Genomic DNA, 16,815 nt, shown 5'->3' on the forward strand with positions numbered 1-16,815 from the left:
TATTTTGACATAAATCATGTTTGATACAGCCCTGAAACACGAAAAAACTAACCCTATACAAACATTGTACACCATAGCAGTTGAGGGATCGACTATCAGAATGATATTTGACCTGAGTTTGGACTTTATTCTATAGTAGAATTTGTTGTCATTGATGATAACAAAGTAGAGGGAGTGTTGGAGAGTGGGAGCAAAGTTTAAGGGCACTGCCTGCTCGGACAACTGTTGACACAAGGACCTGGTAGCCTCTAGGTCAATGACCCAGGGCCAGGTCTCCATCGCCTTGTATTTTTTTCTTGTTCCCAGGACTATTTTATGCTCAATGCAATGTTTCCCCATCATATCATGCCAAATTTTGATGGATTTCAAGATTATATCCTTTACAGGTATCCTGGTGTATTCCGTAGCATTCCAGCAAATAGTATGACCTGTAAGAAGTCCGAGGGGCGAGTAGAACAGAAATAAATATACAGATCATTTAGCACTACTTCAACCCTCCACTGTTACAGACCCACCAAAGTTAGGTTCGCCAGGTTTTTGCTACTACTAGGTTGGGTGTGTAACCCGAAATACATATATTTTTTTAGGCCATAGGTCTAACTACCTGGTAGAGATTAACCTCAAGTAATAGAAAGGCAACATTTTTGCAAAATTGCAGAGTGTTTTCCTTCAAGCCTTGTAATAATAAGCTACTCACATACAAATCTATACCATTAGGCTTGCCTCAAAGTAGTGTGTGCAACTGAAAAAAAAAATAATTAGGGCTATGAATGGAGTAGCCTGACGTGATAGCTAGTCCAGGTAGCCAGGCCTGATGCACAGCCCAGCCTTTTCCATAAACCTTCTTTGCTAGGAGTAGGAGGAAGAAAGAAAAAGGAACACAGCAAAAACAGTTATGTTTTCTCCTTCGGAAAAACATAATTATTGTCGGGCACATCAGGTTCAAGTTTAGGGAACACAGTCTTTCTACCAGTCTTTCTACCAAAACTGCCCTAGAGGTTTTAAACGATAAATTCTGTTTACCAAAAAATACAACATCCAGGTCTCACCTAGTTCCCTCTTTCTCTTGACTATTTCCGGACCACCATACAGGAAGTTAGTGATCTTGTCTGGGTCAAAACTGGAGCTTTCTCTCTCCTTCCGCAAGTCTGGATTCACCGTACGCGTGCCAGCCATCTTGGTCAAGCTGGTGTGTGCAAGGAGCTCCTTGGTGTGTGTGTGTGGCTGTAGAGGGGCCCGGAGTGTACTACGCAATTTGATAGGGCACTGACCGCGCGGACAACACTGTTGACTCAAGAACGTGGCCGCGAGGTCAATGACCCGGGAATGACCCATTGAGGTCGCGGTTGCTAGAAATGAAGTAACGTCACTAGTTTATCGTGCAGAAAAATAAGTCGGAGTTCCTTGTGTCGGATCCTACAAATAAGCAATAGTCTTTTAGACATCGGAAACAGAAGAAGAACTGAAGAAGAAGAAGACATTGTCCCACCCCTTATTACTGTATTGGCACTTTGGACCTGTCCATTGCCCATTGGCCAATCACAATCAACTACATGAAGGGTCAAGAAAAGTTTACACAAGATGGCGACCACCGTGAATCCAGACTTGCGGAAGGAGAGAGAAAATGCAAGTTTTGTCCCAGAGAAGATCACAAACTTCCTGTACGGTGGTCCGGAGAGAGTTCAGAAGAAGAGGGAACTAGGTAAGGCCAAGGACAGGCCTTTGTTTTGTTTTTAAACCTCCTTGGTAAGGCTAAATGCAAAGAATCAAGTGAAGTTGGGTCCTTTCGGCGGTCTGCATAAACACCACAAACGACCACAAACAACCACAAACGACTCTAATAAGCAGTGTACATGTATATGAAACAACGACCTTGTGTGGCGAACTGGAGACAATGTTTATACATTTGTGAATTTAAAAAACGAAGCAAGGCCTACGTATTCACCAGTAATTTCGTGTTAGTCCGCTGGTTTCAAGATCGAAGCAAGCGTCAAGTAAGCAATTCTCGCAGCTTCAAGCAGTCGAAAATGAGGTCATGGGAGACTTTGTCCAGGCTATACTATGACATGTATAGTCGTTACTGGAAAGTTTTTTTGTCCTCATAGGACGGAATGTTTAGCTGCGGGCCACTTTTCTATGTCGAAAAGAGCATGATATTCTGTCCTTCTAATATGAAAATTTAAGTTCTATTCTGTATCTCGCTCTATGTCATAGACACGTAGCTATACAGGCACTAGTTTTATTACACTGAAAGACCTGGCACACCTAACATTTGCACATATACCTGCAATTAATCTGTGAATTCAGTACAATTCATATAATAGCAAGTGTGTTCTCTGTTACATCACAAAAATTGGAAATTAGCTCTTTTATTTATAAAAGTGACAGCTCAACTGGATTTAGATTACTTAGATTCCTTTTTTTACCAGCGTCCCTTGCCCTGAATGACCCCGACTACCACCATGAAGACTTGAACTTCATGTCACGAGAACAGCAGTATGAGACCTGCCTGAAAAAGAGTTTGCTGATGACGACAAAAATAAAGCAACTGAAGATTGATGCAGTAGATGAACATTTCTACAGAAGGCAAGTCTGGATTTTCTTTTCATCAAGAACTTTAACAGTAACCTAAGTACTAGTATTGCATTGGCTCAGGTTAAGCATTGTTGCCCTGAGGAAGGGAACAAGCGGTCACAGAAACATTGGCTCATGCAAATACATATTAACATAGAATACAACACAGGGTATTCCACATCACCCCACGTATGGCCTGACCGCAGGTCGGATCACCCGAAGGCTGGAGGGCGATCCGACCACTGGGAAGGCCGGGACCAGAGGGCGATATGGAATACCCTGTGTTGTATTTTATTCATATCATGAGTCATGACATCTCCAGCGAAGTTTAATGCAAAAAAGAGCAAAAAATGTGACATCAACTAGGCAAACAGTTGAACAGCTGTTTGAATTTTCGACAGCAGTGCACACTGGCAAGTTCCAATTGTTGGATGGTATAGATCCTGGGCCGATCTGAATACTGGTACAGATATCGAAAGTAAATACGGCCAGAGTATGATATCACGTATGTTCCTGTGAATGAAGAACTCTGTTATACAGTCATTTGAGTTATTAACCTGCTGAAATTATTCACAGTAGAAGCTTGGTACAAAGCCTGGCAAAACAGTGGATTACATGTATTACTAGTATATAATAAGTTCTTTGTATCTTCACTGCAGTGCTGTTACAGGGCCAAGTCCAGATCCCCTTGGTCTACATGTAGGGATGTTCCTGCCCACTCTGTATGGACAGGCCACACAAGAACAGAAGGAAAAGTGGCTGAACTTAGCGGAGAACTATGTCATCATTGGCACCTATGCACAGACAGAGATGGGACATGGTAAGACATCCTAATAATTATACTGTTTGCTTGCAAATAGGGGAACACCCATATGTTCTGACAACCCTGTGCTCTGACAACCCTATGGATTGACACCTCAATATCCCGATGGCCCTCTGCTCAGACACCCCTATGTTCCGACACCCCTATGTTCCTACACCCCTCTGCTCAGACACCCCTATGTTCCTGCACCCCTCTGCTCAGACACCCCTATGTTCCTACACCCCTCTGCTCAGACACCCCTATGTTCCTACACCCCTCTGCTCGGACACCCCTATGTTCCTACACCCCTCTGCTCAGACACCCCTATGTTCCTGCACCCCTCTGCTCAGACACCCCTATGTTCCTACACCCCTCTGCTCAGACACCCCTATGTTCCTACACCCCTCTGCTCAGACACCCCTATGTTCCTACACCCCTCTGCTCAGACACCCCTATGTTCCTACACCCCTCTGCTCTGATGCCCGTATGTTCTGACGCTCCTTATCCTCCAAAATACACCCAAAATATTTCCTTCCAAAATCTGAACAATAAGAAAAATCCAGGGAAAAAAATTAATTTTTTTACAGTTTTGATGCAAAACTATTAGTATTTAGATGGTTGTGCTGTATGGTGTTTTACTTTTTCTCATCCAATGCAAAGGAACGTTTCTTCGAGGTCTGGAAACGACGGCGACCTTTGACCCTAAGACCCAGGAGTTCATCCTCAACACTCCAACTCTTACAGCATCCAAATGGTGGCCTGGTGGATGTGAGTTGTATCTTAGTATATGATTTTACCTTTGCTTACCTTGTTTCCTATTGGACATCCAAAATTGTCCAGTTTCTCCCAGATCACTTCAGTGTCACTGACAAAAGATAGTGGATGCTATGTAACAGTATGTAACACTCAATATTGTGTCTTTGTGACCTTATGCAGTGGGTAAGACGTCCAACTACTGTGTCCTGATGGCTCAGCTGTACATCCAAGGCAAGTCTTACGGCCCCCATCCCTTCATGGTGCAGATCCGCAGTCTCCAGGACCACAAGCCTCTGCCTGGTACGTTTGTTTGTTTGTAGGCTTATTTATGACAAAACAAAACAGAAGTGTACAGTTCTGGCTTGGGAAGCTTTTGAGACGCACTCTGTCTCTTTATCAACCTGTAAGATCTTGTCTTGGAGTTTCTTTGTCACATGACAGCTGAAAGATGTTGTCAGTCATAAACAGGTCTGAGATAGTGATGTCCCCTGTCCTTGTTTAAGGTGATTTGTTGTCGGCAGATCAAGATTGCCTCCCTGACACTCTCACAGACCAGTCGGGATCCTGGTCAAAAGCTTTAACATTGTCCCAGTCTATCCTCTGACGATCCTTGCTGACATGTTCCACCACAGGTGATGACAACCCGTAGACAGGCTTGTAGTGCTCTAAATGTCTTTGATCACAATGGACCACTAGTACTGACTTTATTTGGGAAGAGTGCAGTACAAAAGGGGATGGACATATTTTGCTGATATGCTAATCATTTTTTTCTTTGTCTAGGAGTGACTGTTGGTGATATAGGACCAAAGTTTGGTTATGACGTTATAGACAACGGGTTCCTGGCACTGAGGAATGTCAGGATCCCCAGGGAAAACATGCTTATGAAGCACTCAAAGGTCAGTTTCAGTATTTTTACAGATGGATTTCCAGCTTTTCCCATAATACATGTTTAAGGAACCTCCTCAAATGCACAACCCCTATTTTATGTCCCTTCCCAATCAGTTGCAGCCCCAACTGTGATTTGTATATGTATCTATCTAAGTATATAGCTAGTATACTGCCATTCAGTGTAACACACCAGCTTTGCTGGCATGCAGCACAGGAGCAGCTGGCTATATTATACTGAAGGACCCGTCACACCTGTATTTTGCACATCTGTCTGCAAATGCTCTTTAAAACTATCCAATAAAGATGCTTCTACTGTGTTTGGCGATTACAAATTCCACTCTAGGATAGTTCTGGGAAAATAAAAATTTTTTAACACATCAATCTTTGGTTAGTAACTCTGGTACTTGAAGATACGACTATTTCTTGTTCTCTATTGAGCTGGTATTAGGTACTTATCAGTCGGTACGTCCACCAGTTTGTTGGTCATTTTGTACATGATGCAAAGTCTGGACATTTTCCTGGTGTCTTCAACAGATACCTTTCCTGTGATTGAACCAGGTCTCCCAGGTAACAATTGATTGGAGCCAGAAGCTCAGCTGTGAGGCTGCTGCCAGTTGAGCTACAGGGACATCCGTATGCATTGTCACAGGGTTTAAGTAAATGTACAATGTATTTCCTTTCAAATCCCTTAGTGACGTCATTGTTTTGTTGTGTTCTTTTAGGTAGCACCAGATGGTACATACGTGAAGCCACCCAGTTCCAAGTTGGCTTATGGCACGATGGTTTTTGTCCGAGCAACGATTGTCAACGACTCAGCTATGGCTTTGTCCATAGCAACCACCATAGCGATCCGGTACAGTTGTGTTCGCCGGCAGTCAGAGATGAAGCCTGGGTGAGTTAAACTGCCTTGTAACATACACTCCTTATAATTTATATTGTTGCAATGAATGTAACCATATCATTTATTTTAGTAAAGTCTAAAGTCTTGTAGAAATCATCATCATCTATATTTCCATTTTCTTCAACAACCAACTAGTGCAATGGCAAAGTGGGTAGAATATGTTTGCCTTGCATTTACTAAATGATTTAGTATTTCATGTGTTCATTGCCCAGTGGAGTCATACCAAAGACTTAAGAAATGGTACACGCTGCTTTCTCTGCTCAGCTCTCAGTATTTGAGAAAGAGTAGTTGAACACACACACAACTACAAGTGGACTAGTCCCCTACTGTAGTGATTTAACAAAAGTTGGTTACAGAAACAGAGATGGATTTGCCACCCTATACACTCTCTGGTGCAGGATGGACTTAACTAAACTTTTCTTAAAACAAAGGTGGCTCACTCAGTGACATAGAGTACTGCTTTTTTGTTAGTCTTGTAGTGTTCGATTTGTTAGGGTTTTTGACCACTTATAATATTTCTTAAATTCTTCCCCATCCTCCCAGCCACCCTGAGCCCCAGGTGTTGGACTATGTGACCCAGCAGTACAAGTTGTTCCCCTACCTGGCTGCTGCCTACGCCTTCTGGCTCACAGGACAAACCATGATGTCTGTTTACATGACATCTTCCAGCCGGATTTCTAAGGGGGACATCAGTGTCCTACCTGAGGTAATGTATAGGAGAAAAGATGTACTTCGTAGTCATAAGATTTTGGAACATATATTGTGACAGACATTTAGGGGACCCTGAGTTGAATCTCAGCTTTGTTGCTCACCCGATGTGCATGGTACAGGAAAGGGTTGCAGTCCTTAGGACGAGATGCTATGCCTTGGTCCCATATTCATTGTACTTGTCAAAAGAACTTTTCCCATTACAATGAACTTGCAAATAAGTTTATATATTGGCTGTCTTCTCTCTCTCAACTAGTGGAAGAATAGCTCTTCAGTACGTAATCTAATCACCAAGAATTCACTTTCTAATGCATGACATGCAACTTCAGATATTCAAGACACTTTGGAAAGCAGGAAGAATTCCAACCTCTTTATGTGGGTCAGCCATTAGCAGCGCGAGCTGCATAGACTGACCTGTGTAATGAGTTGTGTCATTGTGAAGAAAGAAAGAAAGAAAGAAAGAAAGAACCATATGTTAGAAGAGCTATAAAATTCCTTTGCAAAGTCCTATCTGAGGAGTACATGTATGTGTCTTGTCATGATAAGAAAAGATGATTTGTGCCTAAGTGTAAGGACATGGTGCAGGTGAACCAAGACTGCATGAAGTGTTTGGTACTGAATTCCATCCACATCTTAATGTACCAAAATCCTTGCCTTTTGACAGCTCCATGCCCTTTCCGCCGGTCTGAAGGCTCTGTCATCGTGGGTGGCCAATGTGGGAATGGAGGAGTGTCGTCTGGCGTGTGGAGGACACGGGTACTCTCACGCCAGCGGGCTGCCCCGTCTGTACGCTAACTTGACTCCTGGGGCAACTTACGAGGGAGAGAACACCGTCATGATGCTTCAAACAGCGAGGTAAGCTCTACATCATTGGTAACTTTATTTACAAAACCTGAAAAAGTCGACTTTTTCCGTCCCACTACCACTCAGCGGTAAATGTTGTTGATTTTCATTATCAACTATGTCATTTTATGCTCACTAGAATACGTTGCAGCTTTATGCTATAAAGTTCAGACTTGGGGGGGGGGGGCAGACGGGGTTTCAGTGCTGTCCCAACAGAAAAATTTCCATCTCAAAACAAAGGACAACCCTGAATGTACGTAATGCTGATAATTATAAAGTGTGTTCTCTGACTTTCATTTCATGTCTATGCCCACTCCAAAAATTTAAAGTAAGAACATTGAACACAGAATCAGCCTTTTTTGCCAGAAGAATAAATTGAAACCATCTTCATCAGGCATTTACAACCATCCATCAACAGAATGTGGGGAACCATAGACTTTCTGCAACTTACAAATGTACATGTTCTATCAGCACAATGTGACAGAAGCAGTCAATTGCTCATTCTTTGACAAAGATTCCAGTTGGGTGGTTAAAAATTTGGTAAAGTCGAAGATTTGTGTTAGAAATTACAGTTCAATTTTAATCCAGTATCGCATTGTTTTGTTTCACCCCAGGTACCTGATGAAGAGTTATAACCAGTCCCTGCAGGGTGAGAAGCTGGCTGGTTCGGTGGCGTACCTGTCCGGTGTACAGCCGGTTCCTGCAGCCGGTAGAACCAGGAACATGCTGGATCTGGGGGCTCTATGTGATGCCTTCAGACACAGGGCTGCAAGGTAGGGATCGAAAATTGATTTTCTTGAATTTGCTAATGAATTATTAGTTTGCTGCGTCTACTGTCAGCTTTCTTTGATGCGGTGTATGTTTCTAGAAACAGAAATGACCTCAAATGCTCTATGATACTCCTGAAACACTTGAGAAACAGGCAAGGTAGCAGTTTACTTATTAAACTGGATAAAAGTTGGAAACGGTGACAGACATTTCAGACAGCACTTTGTCAGTGACTGGATGAATATCTGGTTTACCAACTTTTGACCAAAACTCTGAATTGATATGTCATATATATTGAGATGAAGATAATTCTAAGAAGCTTCAATAGAAGACTAAGTCAAGACAAGCTCCTGCTGTTTGAGTGTAGGAGCTTGTGTTGTCTTGCAGGGGTGGTAGCCAGGGCAAAGTCCAAGTGCCAGAAAGTTTAAAATCTAAACCTCTCCGATTGAGGGTTCCAGAAACAGTTGTGTTTGAAGAATTTTTGTGTTTGTGTTTGTCTTGTCTTCAAGGCTGGTCCATGAGGCCGCCATGCAGCTGAGAAATGAAAGGCAGGCAGGGAAGGACCAACCGGATGCCTGGAATGCTGCATCTGTGGACCTCGTCAAGGCAGCAATGGTGAGAGAATCTTTATCAAAGCCCATTGCAATTGGAGAATTGTGTAACAGTTAGTGTTTCATTTGGCAAATAATAGTGGACATTATCATCGGTTGACGTGCTTACACACGACAGGGTTATACTGCCTCTTATGAGGTGACATACCCTTTCGCTGGTTGAATACAAGACGGGATGCACCAGGTCTCCTGTCAGGGTGAGTGATGTAAAATCACTGTGTGGCTAATGCGGTATAGAGGTACGCCAGGCCTCCATCCGGGTGATTTGTAGTGAATCAACAACTCCAGACAGTATAGTTTGCACCATCGCACACTGGGGCAAGCCTCATCTCTTTTTTTTGAATGGTGTGATGAGTCCTTTAATGTGTGTGAGGTATGACTCTCCTCAAACATGGGACATCCATCTAACATCCCTAGCCAAAAGTAGGTAGTTCTCATTTTTACCTGAGTGAAGTGGGCACAACATCAGTGACACGACAGTAGTGGACTACATCAAGCCAACCTTACACACTCATACCACATCTTCAGAAAAGATGCCACATAGTTCCATTTCAGAACTACTTTATTCAAGCCCACCACCAGACTTTTTTTGCCTTCAAGTTGTGTCTGTGTTACAGTGTTTCATCTTCCATGCAAAAAGTTTCTGAGCATGATGTACAACCTACCTACCTACCTAACAACCTACCTACCTACCTACCTAACAGTTACTATCAAATTATGAACTCTAAGCAAGTAGAGAGAAAATGAGTTATACAATGAAAATGTCCCAACTTTTCATTGAAGTAAGAACTCAAAGACTTACTTCTACTATTTATCATTGCCAGGCCCACAGTCAGTACTTTGTGGTGAAGAACTTTGCGGAGCGGCTGACAGACTCCAGACTGGACAGCTCCATCTCTGCTGTCCTGACCAGGCTGTGTCAGCTGCACGCTCTACATGGACTGGTCACAAACAGCGGAGACTTTCTGGAGGTACTGGCTTCTTTGTATTGTATTGACTTTTCTGTTTTCATGTATACGCCATTTACTCTCCAAAAGTACAAATCAAAAAGCTCCTTTGACTATAAACATATATTCAGGATTTCTCCTAACATTATGGCAACTTCCTAGAAATGTCATTGTTTACCAACACAATGCAAGGATTAGTTACTTAACTTTTAAACTGCCAGAGTTTCAGCACTATAAAATGCTATCAGTGCCAGGGTTACCTCCCAAAGGAACCCCCTGAACAAGGCCGAAGTCCCTAACTTCCGAGGTCTGTGCACTACGCGTGCGCAAAGTTGCTACTTAGGGGGAATACGCTATCCCGGATATACCTTGGATGCGGCACACAGGACATGTATATGTGTGCCGAATATATCCGGGTAATGTACACTCTCATTGGTTGGGCCGACGACTCTCTCTTTGCAGCTACATGTAGGGGCTGAATTTTGAGACAGGATTTAATTGCAAGGGTCTCAAGCGGCCATTTGATCCTACTCTGGTGACTTACAATAATAGTAATTGCCCATGGCATGGAAATGGGACTGTAGGATTTGAACCACTCACACTGGGAACAACCCCTACTATTTTCAAGTGTGGTTGATTCTTTAATGTGCTCGACAAGGGACCTCCTTGTGGATGCTATTCACTGCTACTGTGTCATAAAATAGCAGGTATACAACCATCCTTAAAGATATTTATAACAGTTACTATTGAAATTATAGTCTGCCGAAAAGTAATATAAGACCAATGCCTTTCAGGATGGCTACTTGACCGGCTCGGACATCCGCCAAGCCAGACGTCACATCAATGCCCTCATGGCCAAGCTCCGTCCTGACGCCGTGGCTCTTGTCGACGCCTTCGACTTCCCAGACGGGATCCTGAACTCCATACTGGGGCGCTACGATGGGAACGTCTACCAACATCTGTTGGAGTGGGCCAAGGCTTCTCCTCTCAACAAGAATGATGTGAGTGTAACAAAACATCTTAAGCAACAGATAGGCACAATTTGCAATAATTATCGATATTGTTGGACATCTTAGTTTGGAAAATCATACATTTTTTTATTCAGTTTTGGCTAATTGTTCACACTCAGTCAATCACCAGGAGTCGTATTGGGCGAGTGACATCTTTACTCAGTCTTGTATGCTGTTTCGTGTACAATCTCGTACAAACACAGGATGTCACAGGCCTAGCCTAGAACGCTAGGCATAAACGAACTAGTACAAAAAAGGTAGCCTTTGACGTACATTACGAATTTAACGAATGACAAGTACAAAGCCTAGGAGGTGGCCATAAAATGTTAAGGCTCTCGTTAAAATAGTACAATTCATGGTAAAATACAGTTGAGCGCTAAACGAGGTACTGCTCGACGTACAGAGCGACCTTAACACTAACGATAAAAGGCCACGAGATGGCTATAAAACAGGTAGACTCTCGATGACGATGACAGTTTGAAGGAAAACTACAGTTTATCTCTCTCGCCCGTCGATCTGTGACCTGAGCAGAGCTGAATGCTGTGACAAGGTGCAACTTCTAGCTCTGACTGCACATGAAGGGCTATGCTAGTCATACAAAACAATCGAGAGACTTGGGGAAAAGGCTAAAAGAAGGCTAATATCTAAGTGGTGCAGAGACTAAACTAAGTTGTGAATTTTAAAACTACGGAACTGAACTACTGAGATCGACAGTTCTGAAGGACGTTGTTGGGTGGCGGTGGCAGTTTGTTCGAGATCTGCTGTTCTTCCTCTCAGATCTCGCGGCGTCTCGCAGTAGTGCTCACGAGACTTCGCCCACAATTCCCGAGTATGACGCCATCCCGTCATACGCCCATAATTGTTCACACTCAGTCAATCACCAGGAGTCGTATTGGGCGAGTGACATCTTTACTCAGTCTTGTATGCTGTTTCGTGTACAATCTCGTACAAACACAGGATGTCACAGGCCAATCCGCAGGGGCCAAGAAGACTCCGAGGTTGGTGGAGAGCTGCTTACAAGCGCTGCAGGATGAGATGCCGCATGGCTGCCGGTACACGTAGACGTTGCTCAACCGATGGACGGAGGTAGAGCAGGTCAGCGTCCGATCTCCAATCACCGTGTTGCTTTTGTAGCTCTCGAGGAACGCCAGCCTCGAAAGCCAGGGTGTATCCGCCATGGCGTAGATCGTGCAGCGTGTGGTAGCCCTTCGGCAGACCGACTTGCTTAACTAGACGAGCTAGTTCTTTGGTGAGAGTAGAAGCAGTCATTGGCCGGTACCGACGCCGTGCGGTTGGTGGGAGGAGGAAGGCCGGTGCATCGGGTGGCGCTGGGCAGAGTTGTAGCATGTTGTTGTAAGCTACCACGGGGCACAGCGGAGAACCTGGAATCGCCAGGATGGGAACTACGAGGTCTCTCTCGTTAGCTTGAATAGTTTTAGACCAAGTGTTCTGAATGAGAAGGCCTTCCTTAACGCACAGGATGTCTCGTCGCTGAAGGTGCTTGGTGTTATTGAAAGCTTTCGCGGTCGTGGGCACCAGGTTTGATCTTCGTAGGTAGGCGAAGAAACCGATCAATAAGACTGTCCAGGTGGTAACGTCTTTTGAAGTATTCAAGTTGAGGAACTCCCGTGTTTTTAGGAGGAATTCTGGGGTGATGGGGTGATGCCCTTTGGGGCGGTGCCGTAGGATTTTCTTCAGGCCGCGGAGAGTCTGCTGGAGTTCGAATTGCTGGAGGCTGAACTGGTAGTGGCCGTGAAGTTGGTGGAGTAGCTTCACGGCTGAGAGGTAATGTGCGATCGTGTCTGGTGACTTGAGTGAGCGACTCAAGAACTGAGCGTAGCATGACAAGAGATGGGCCGACGCTGGAATGGGCACCTTCCCAAAGAACTTGCAGAATGCGATGTACGCTCGGAACTGGGTCTGATGGTTCGCCCGCGTGGAAGCAGCAAAAGCTTGCTGCTGGGTGCGCAGGGTGTCATGTTCAAGTAGAGTCCAGGCATCACCTGTGGTGTGAGAATGGAAACAAGGTCAGGTGCAGGTGAGAGGTGCTAAAACGTGCTTCTATTCTACCACGCGTGAGTGAAGTCGAACCACTCTTGGTGGACTAAAGTTTCGTTCCACAGCTCGTCATCAGTTGCAGTCTGCCATTGACGCTGGTAACTCGGACTTGTGTGCCAGCGGCTCAAGGCGTCCGCTAGTCTGTTGGTCTCACCAGGAATGTGGTAGGCAGAGAGTGCGAAGTCGTAACGAGCTTGAAGGTAAATCAATTCTCTGGCGCATGTCTGCATGAACTTATCCGTGGAACGGCCTGTCAGGATTACTTGCACGGACGGTTCGTTGTCGCAAGCGATCCGCACTGTGCAACCCGACCAGTCTTCACCCCAGGCCTTACACGCCACGATGATGGCTAACATCTCCAGGCGATGAATCGGATGCTTTTGTTGCACAAGCGCTGTCGGGAAGGCTGAGTGAAAGTACTGACGATTGAAGGTGCCGCCGCAACCGGTGAGACAGGCATCAGTGGTCGGCGTGTCGGGTAAAGTGCGACGTGACGGGTCTTTAATCAAGGAGATCCCGTTGAACTCTGGCAGAAAGGTACGCCACCAGCGCACATCCTTCTTAAAGTCGCTGGAGAGCCGTGTTCGATGATGCTGTCTGCAAAGGCCCTTCAATGTGGTGATAATGCGTGACAGAAAGACCCTGCCCGGCTGGACGCATATTGCCACAAATGCCAGTTTCCCAAGGAGTACCTGTATCTCCTGTTTGGTTGCTCTCTTTTTGCCTAGCCAGACGTCCAATTCAAGAAGTGTATCAGCTAAGCGCTCTTGGGTCACGCTTTTTGTCATCTTTAAGGTGTCGTAACCGATGCCTAAGAAGGTCATGTTCGTACAAGGCGGGGTGGCCTTCTCTACCGACTCCTCGAGCCCGAGGTGTTGGAAAGTCGAACCCAAGGACTGGAAGGCCTGCTCTGCCTCGTCTGGAGTCTCAGCGCCCCCGAAGTCGTCTATGTAGTTCACACACTCGTAGCCTTGTGCTGCGTGGATGTAGGAGATGGCGTTGGTGGTCCTTTGGCACGCCATGGCCGCCGAGCGCAGCCCGAACGGAAATACAATATCGAAATAAAAGCTATCCCGCCAGGTAAATCCGAGCATGTGATAATCATAAGGGTCTACCGGTATCTGGCGATAGGCCCTGCTCAGGTCACGCTTGTACAACTGACAGCCTGGGCCTTTGCGCCTGATCAAGGATTCGAAGGCCTCGTGGCTGGGGAGGGTGAAGTGGAGTGGATGACCCAAGTACTGTTTCGCTGGGATGCCGTCGTTGACCGATGACCCTGGCGGGAAGCTCAAGTCCACGACTACCCGCCTATCACCTTCGTCGCCTTTCGGTACGGTCTGGAGGGGAGATGCAACAAAGTCGTTGCCGAAGGGCGGTAAGCGGAATGGGCCCTGCGTGGCTCCGAGTGTCACCTCCTTGTTGACGTACTGGTCGACCGCGGCGCTGTAGGTGTTGGCCGAGTTGTGGTTCCGTCTGGAAGACACAGGTAAGTACAGCGAGTCAAAACCAATGGGCCAACCAAATTCAAGGAATTCCACAATACCGTTATCAACGTAATGTTCCAAGGAAGCTCGCCACGCTGGAATGTTGAGGTGGGTTTGTAACGGGATACGCAAACCACGGAAGTTGTACTGACCTGACGCGTGAACGATGTCATGCAGGTCACGGGCTGTGTGCTGGGGGCTTGGAGGAGCGGGGCGCCTGGCTGATGAGGCTATGAGTCAGTCACTGCGGGTGTCGCCTGTGTCGATACCGTGGGTGCGAGGCCGGTACTGAGCCTCTGTAGGGCTTGGGTAGGGGAACCGTGGTACGTGCCTGCCATCTTACTTGGAGAGGTCTGTGGGAGAGCGCGGCTCGCCGTCTGAGTTGGTGAGGGCTTTAGAGCGCGCTGTTTGTCATAGCTGCTCGCCGTCGATACTGGTGAGGGCTTCGAAGCAGCGTCGTGGGTGTGAGTACCTCTCATGACAGGTCTTGATAGCTTGCGAGAGGAGTCTCGTAAAACTGGGCTTGCTTGTTGCGCTTTGGTTGTAGTTGCGGTCAAGGTCGTTACCGGGGAAGTCCGATGCCTGCTGTGAGCCGAGTCTAGTCAGGAACTGTCACGGTTTGCTGAGTGTCCGCTCTGTCTTCCCCTATCTCTGTTGAATGGGCAGAACTTAGCGGGGTGGCTGGCATCCACTTCTGGCCTATTCCTGGAACAGAACTTGCAAGCGTGTACGTGGAGTGTGCCTGACGCTGAGATGTGGTCGGTGGCAAAGGAGCAGGTATTGGCCTGATACCTGTAGCAGTATGTGCTGCGTGGACCTCCAGCTCTCTCGGTGGATGCTGCTTGCTGGGGACCGCCGTGTGCATGACCCTGCTCCATCTCCGACGACGGCCGCCGCAGATGATCTTCTTTTAGTTTGTACACTTCGGCTAGTGTGGTGTTAGTGTCGATGTTCACTAGGCCGTGCTCCACGTGTATGAGCAAAATCTTGAAAAAGTTCTTAACACCCCTAAAGGTTTAAGTGGGCACGTCCAGCATGAGTCCCCTCAAGATGTGTCCCCTGTTCCGGCTTTCTGTCGGGTGGGTGTGGGCACTGAGAATAATGGACATTTCTCCGGCAACAAACTGGTCGTAGGTCAATGAGTCATAAGTGACGGTGGTGGTGGCCGAAAAAACATATTCATGAGGCCAACTAACCTCTCTGACAACTCTATCATGCGCTTTCCTGGCAAGGCCGCTTGTAAGTTTCTTACCTTGCTGTGAAGGTGGGAGGCCTTCCTGGACTTGCTGAGTGTTGTACTTGGGGGGAGGGGGGTGGCCCTCGATGCCCGCTGCTCCCCACTGTTCCGCTTCGGTATATCTTGGAATGTGCCGGGAAAACTCTGTAGGGTCACTCTGTAGCTGCTGAAAGGCCCGAACCTCCCGCAAAGTCGGAAAGTTCTGCCTCACGGGAGGATTGGGCTCTCGAAGCTCTGCACGCAGCGCCCTTGTGTGCGCTTCCGGGCGGCCATCTTTAACTCGCGCTGGGATTTCTGGGATGGGAGACCTTTGACCTCCGTCGGCGGCTTCCGGTGTGGTGGTGGGGAGGGGGGTGCGAACTCTGCCGGCCCTCTCCAAATCGGCGCCGAGGTCTGCTTTCATCTTCTCCAGTTGGCGGGTCACATCCAAAAGCTCGTCTTCCAGCCTTTTCGACAGCTCTGCTGGCGTGGAATGCCACTCAAGCTCGGCGTCCTCGGCCGGTGACGAGACAAAACGAGCTGGGGGGCTATCTTTCTCCGGCCGGCGCCAAACATTCTTACGAGGGGGAGAAATTTGGGGGGAGTCAAAAGGGTAAAGGTGTAGGGAGATAGTTTAGGAGGAGTCGAGGAGGTAAGTTGTTCGGCGGTTGTTCGAAATGGCGCGGAAAAGACGGTGGTAAGCGGAAGAGTTCGGAGCACGTCCTTCTCTTTCTCAGTTTGTTCGAGATCTGCTGTTCTTCCTCTCAGATCTCGCGGCGTCTCGCAGTAGTGCTCACGAGACTTCTCCCACAATTCCCGAGTATGACGCCATCCCGTCATACGCCCATTATGACAACATTCCTTGAGTAAAATCTAACAGGCTATATACAGAGAGTGAGAGAGAGTATAAGCAATGAATAAACTTAATAAAATGTTAATATGACAGTTGGATATATCTGGAGAATCATTATATTACCTGACACATTTTCATTAAAAAAATCATTGATGTTACATGACACATTTTTGTTCAAAATCATTGATATTACCCGACACATTTTCTTTCAAAATTATTGATATTACCTGACACATTTTCATCCCAAATCATTGATATTACTTGACACCTTTTTATCCAAGATCATTGATATTACCTGACACTATTTCATCCAAAATCATAATATTGCCTAACACATTTTCATCCAAAATCTTCAATATTGAGCCCTGTAATATTACCTGACACATTTTCATCCTT

At 46.2% G+C, this 16,815-nt stretch overlaps 3 protein-coding genes across 6 annotated transcripts in view; 1 reads left to right on the forward strand and 2 right to left on the reverse strand.

The window, feature by feature from the left end:
• LOC118404017 (peroxisomal acyl-coenzyme A oxidase 1-like) overlaps window positions 1-1,453 on the reverse strand; it is an 11,783-nt gene extending 10,330 nt beyond the window's left edge. The window contains exon 1 of the mRNA XM_035802941.1: window positions 1,050-1,453. Within this exon, the coding sequence (XP_035658834.1) occupies window positions 1,050-1,335 (286 nt within the window). The 5' untranslated portion in view covers window positions 1,336-1,453. The remainder of the gene's footprint in view (window positions 1-1,049) is intronic.
• Window positions 1,454-1,531: 78 nt separating this feature from the next.
• The window catches only part of LOC118404016 (peroxisomal acyl-coenzyme A oxidase 1-like), a 28,898-nt gene continuing 13,614 nt past the window's right edge, over window positions 1,532-16,815 (forward strand). For all 4 annotated transcript variants that reach the window (XR_004829733.1, XM_035802938.1, XM_035802939.1 and 1 more), the window contains exons 1-13: window positions 1,532-1,702; window positions 2,430-2,586; window positions 3,234-3,394; window positions 4,037-4,144; window positions 4,313-4,432; window positions 4,913-5,028; window positions 5,743-5,912; window positions 6,465-6,627; window positions 7,294-7,484; window positions 8,087-8,245; window positions 8,750-8,855; window positions 9,676-9,822; window positions 10,593-10,799. Coding sequence is in view for 3 of the 4 variants with exons in the window: in XM_035802938.1 (XP_035658831.1) it covers window positions 1,582-1,702; window positions 2,430-2,586; window positions 3,234-3,394; window positions 4,037-4,144; window positions 4,313-4,432; window positions 4,913-5,028; window positions 5,743-5,912; window positions 6,465-6,627; window positions 7,294-7,484; window positions 8,087-8,245; window positions 8,750-8,855; window positions 9,676-9,822; window positions 10,593-10,799 (1,926 nt within the window). In the remaining variant the exon portion in view is untranslated. The remainder of the gene's footprint in view (window positions 1,703-2,429; window positions 2,587-3,233; window positions 3,395-4,036; window positions 4,145-4,312; window positions 4,433-4,912; window positions 5,029-5,742; window positions 5,913-6,464; window positions 6,628-7,293; window positions 7,485-8,086; window positions 8,246-8,749; window positions 8,856-9,675; window positions 9,823-10,592; window positions 10,800-16,815) is intronic.
• LOC118404021 lies at window positions 11,664-16,812 on the reverse strand. Its single transcript, XM_035802946.1, has 2 exons — window positions 15,603-16,812; window positions 11,664-12,811 (listed from the first exon to the last, which is right to left on the reverse strand). Exons 1-2 carry the CDS (start codon window positions 15,988-15,990, stop codon window positions 11,823-11,825), a joined length of 1,377 nt encoding a protein of 458 aa, XP_035658839.1. The 5' UTR covers window positions 15,991-16,812; the 3' UTR covers window positions 11,664-11,822.

The sequence above is a fragment of the Branchiostoma floridae genome, chromosome 17 (assembly GCF_000003815.2).
Source record: "Branchiostoma floridae strain S238N-H82 chromosome 17, Bfl_VNyyK, whole genome shotgun sequence".
Taxonomy (NCBI): Eukaryota; Metazoa; Chordata; class Leptocardii; order Amphioxiformes; family Branchiostomatidae; genus Branchiostoma; species Branchiostoma floridae.

Excerpts from the sequence above, each read along its gene's own strand:
- LOC118404021 (XM_035802946.1), bottom strand. The coding sequence starts at position 15,990 with ATGAAAGCAGACCTCGGCGCCGATTTGGAGAGGGCCGGCAGAGTTCGC. Across the intron at positions 12,812-15,602 it reads CCTCCCACCTTCACAGCAAG|GTGATGCCTGGACTCTACTT; the intron begins GTAAGAAACTTA and ends CTCACACCACAG.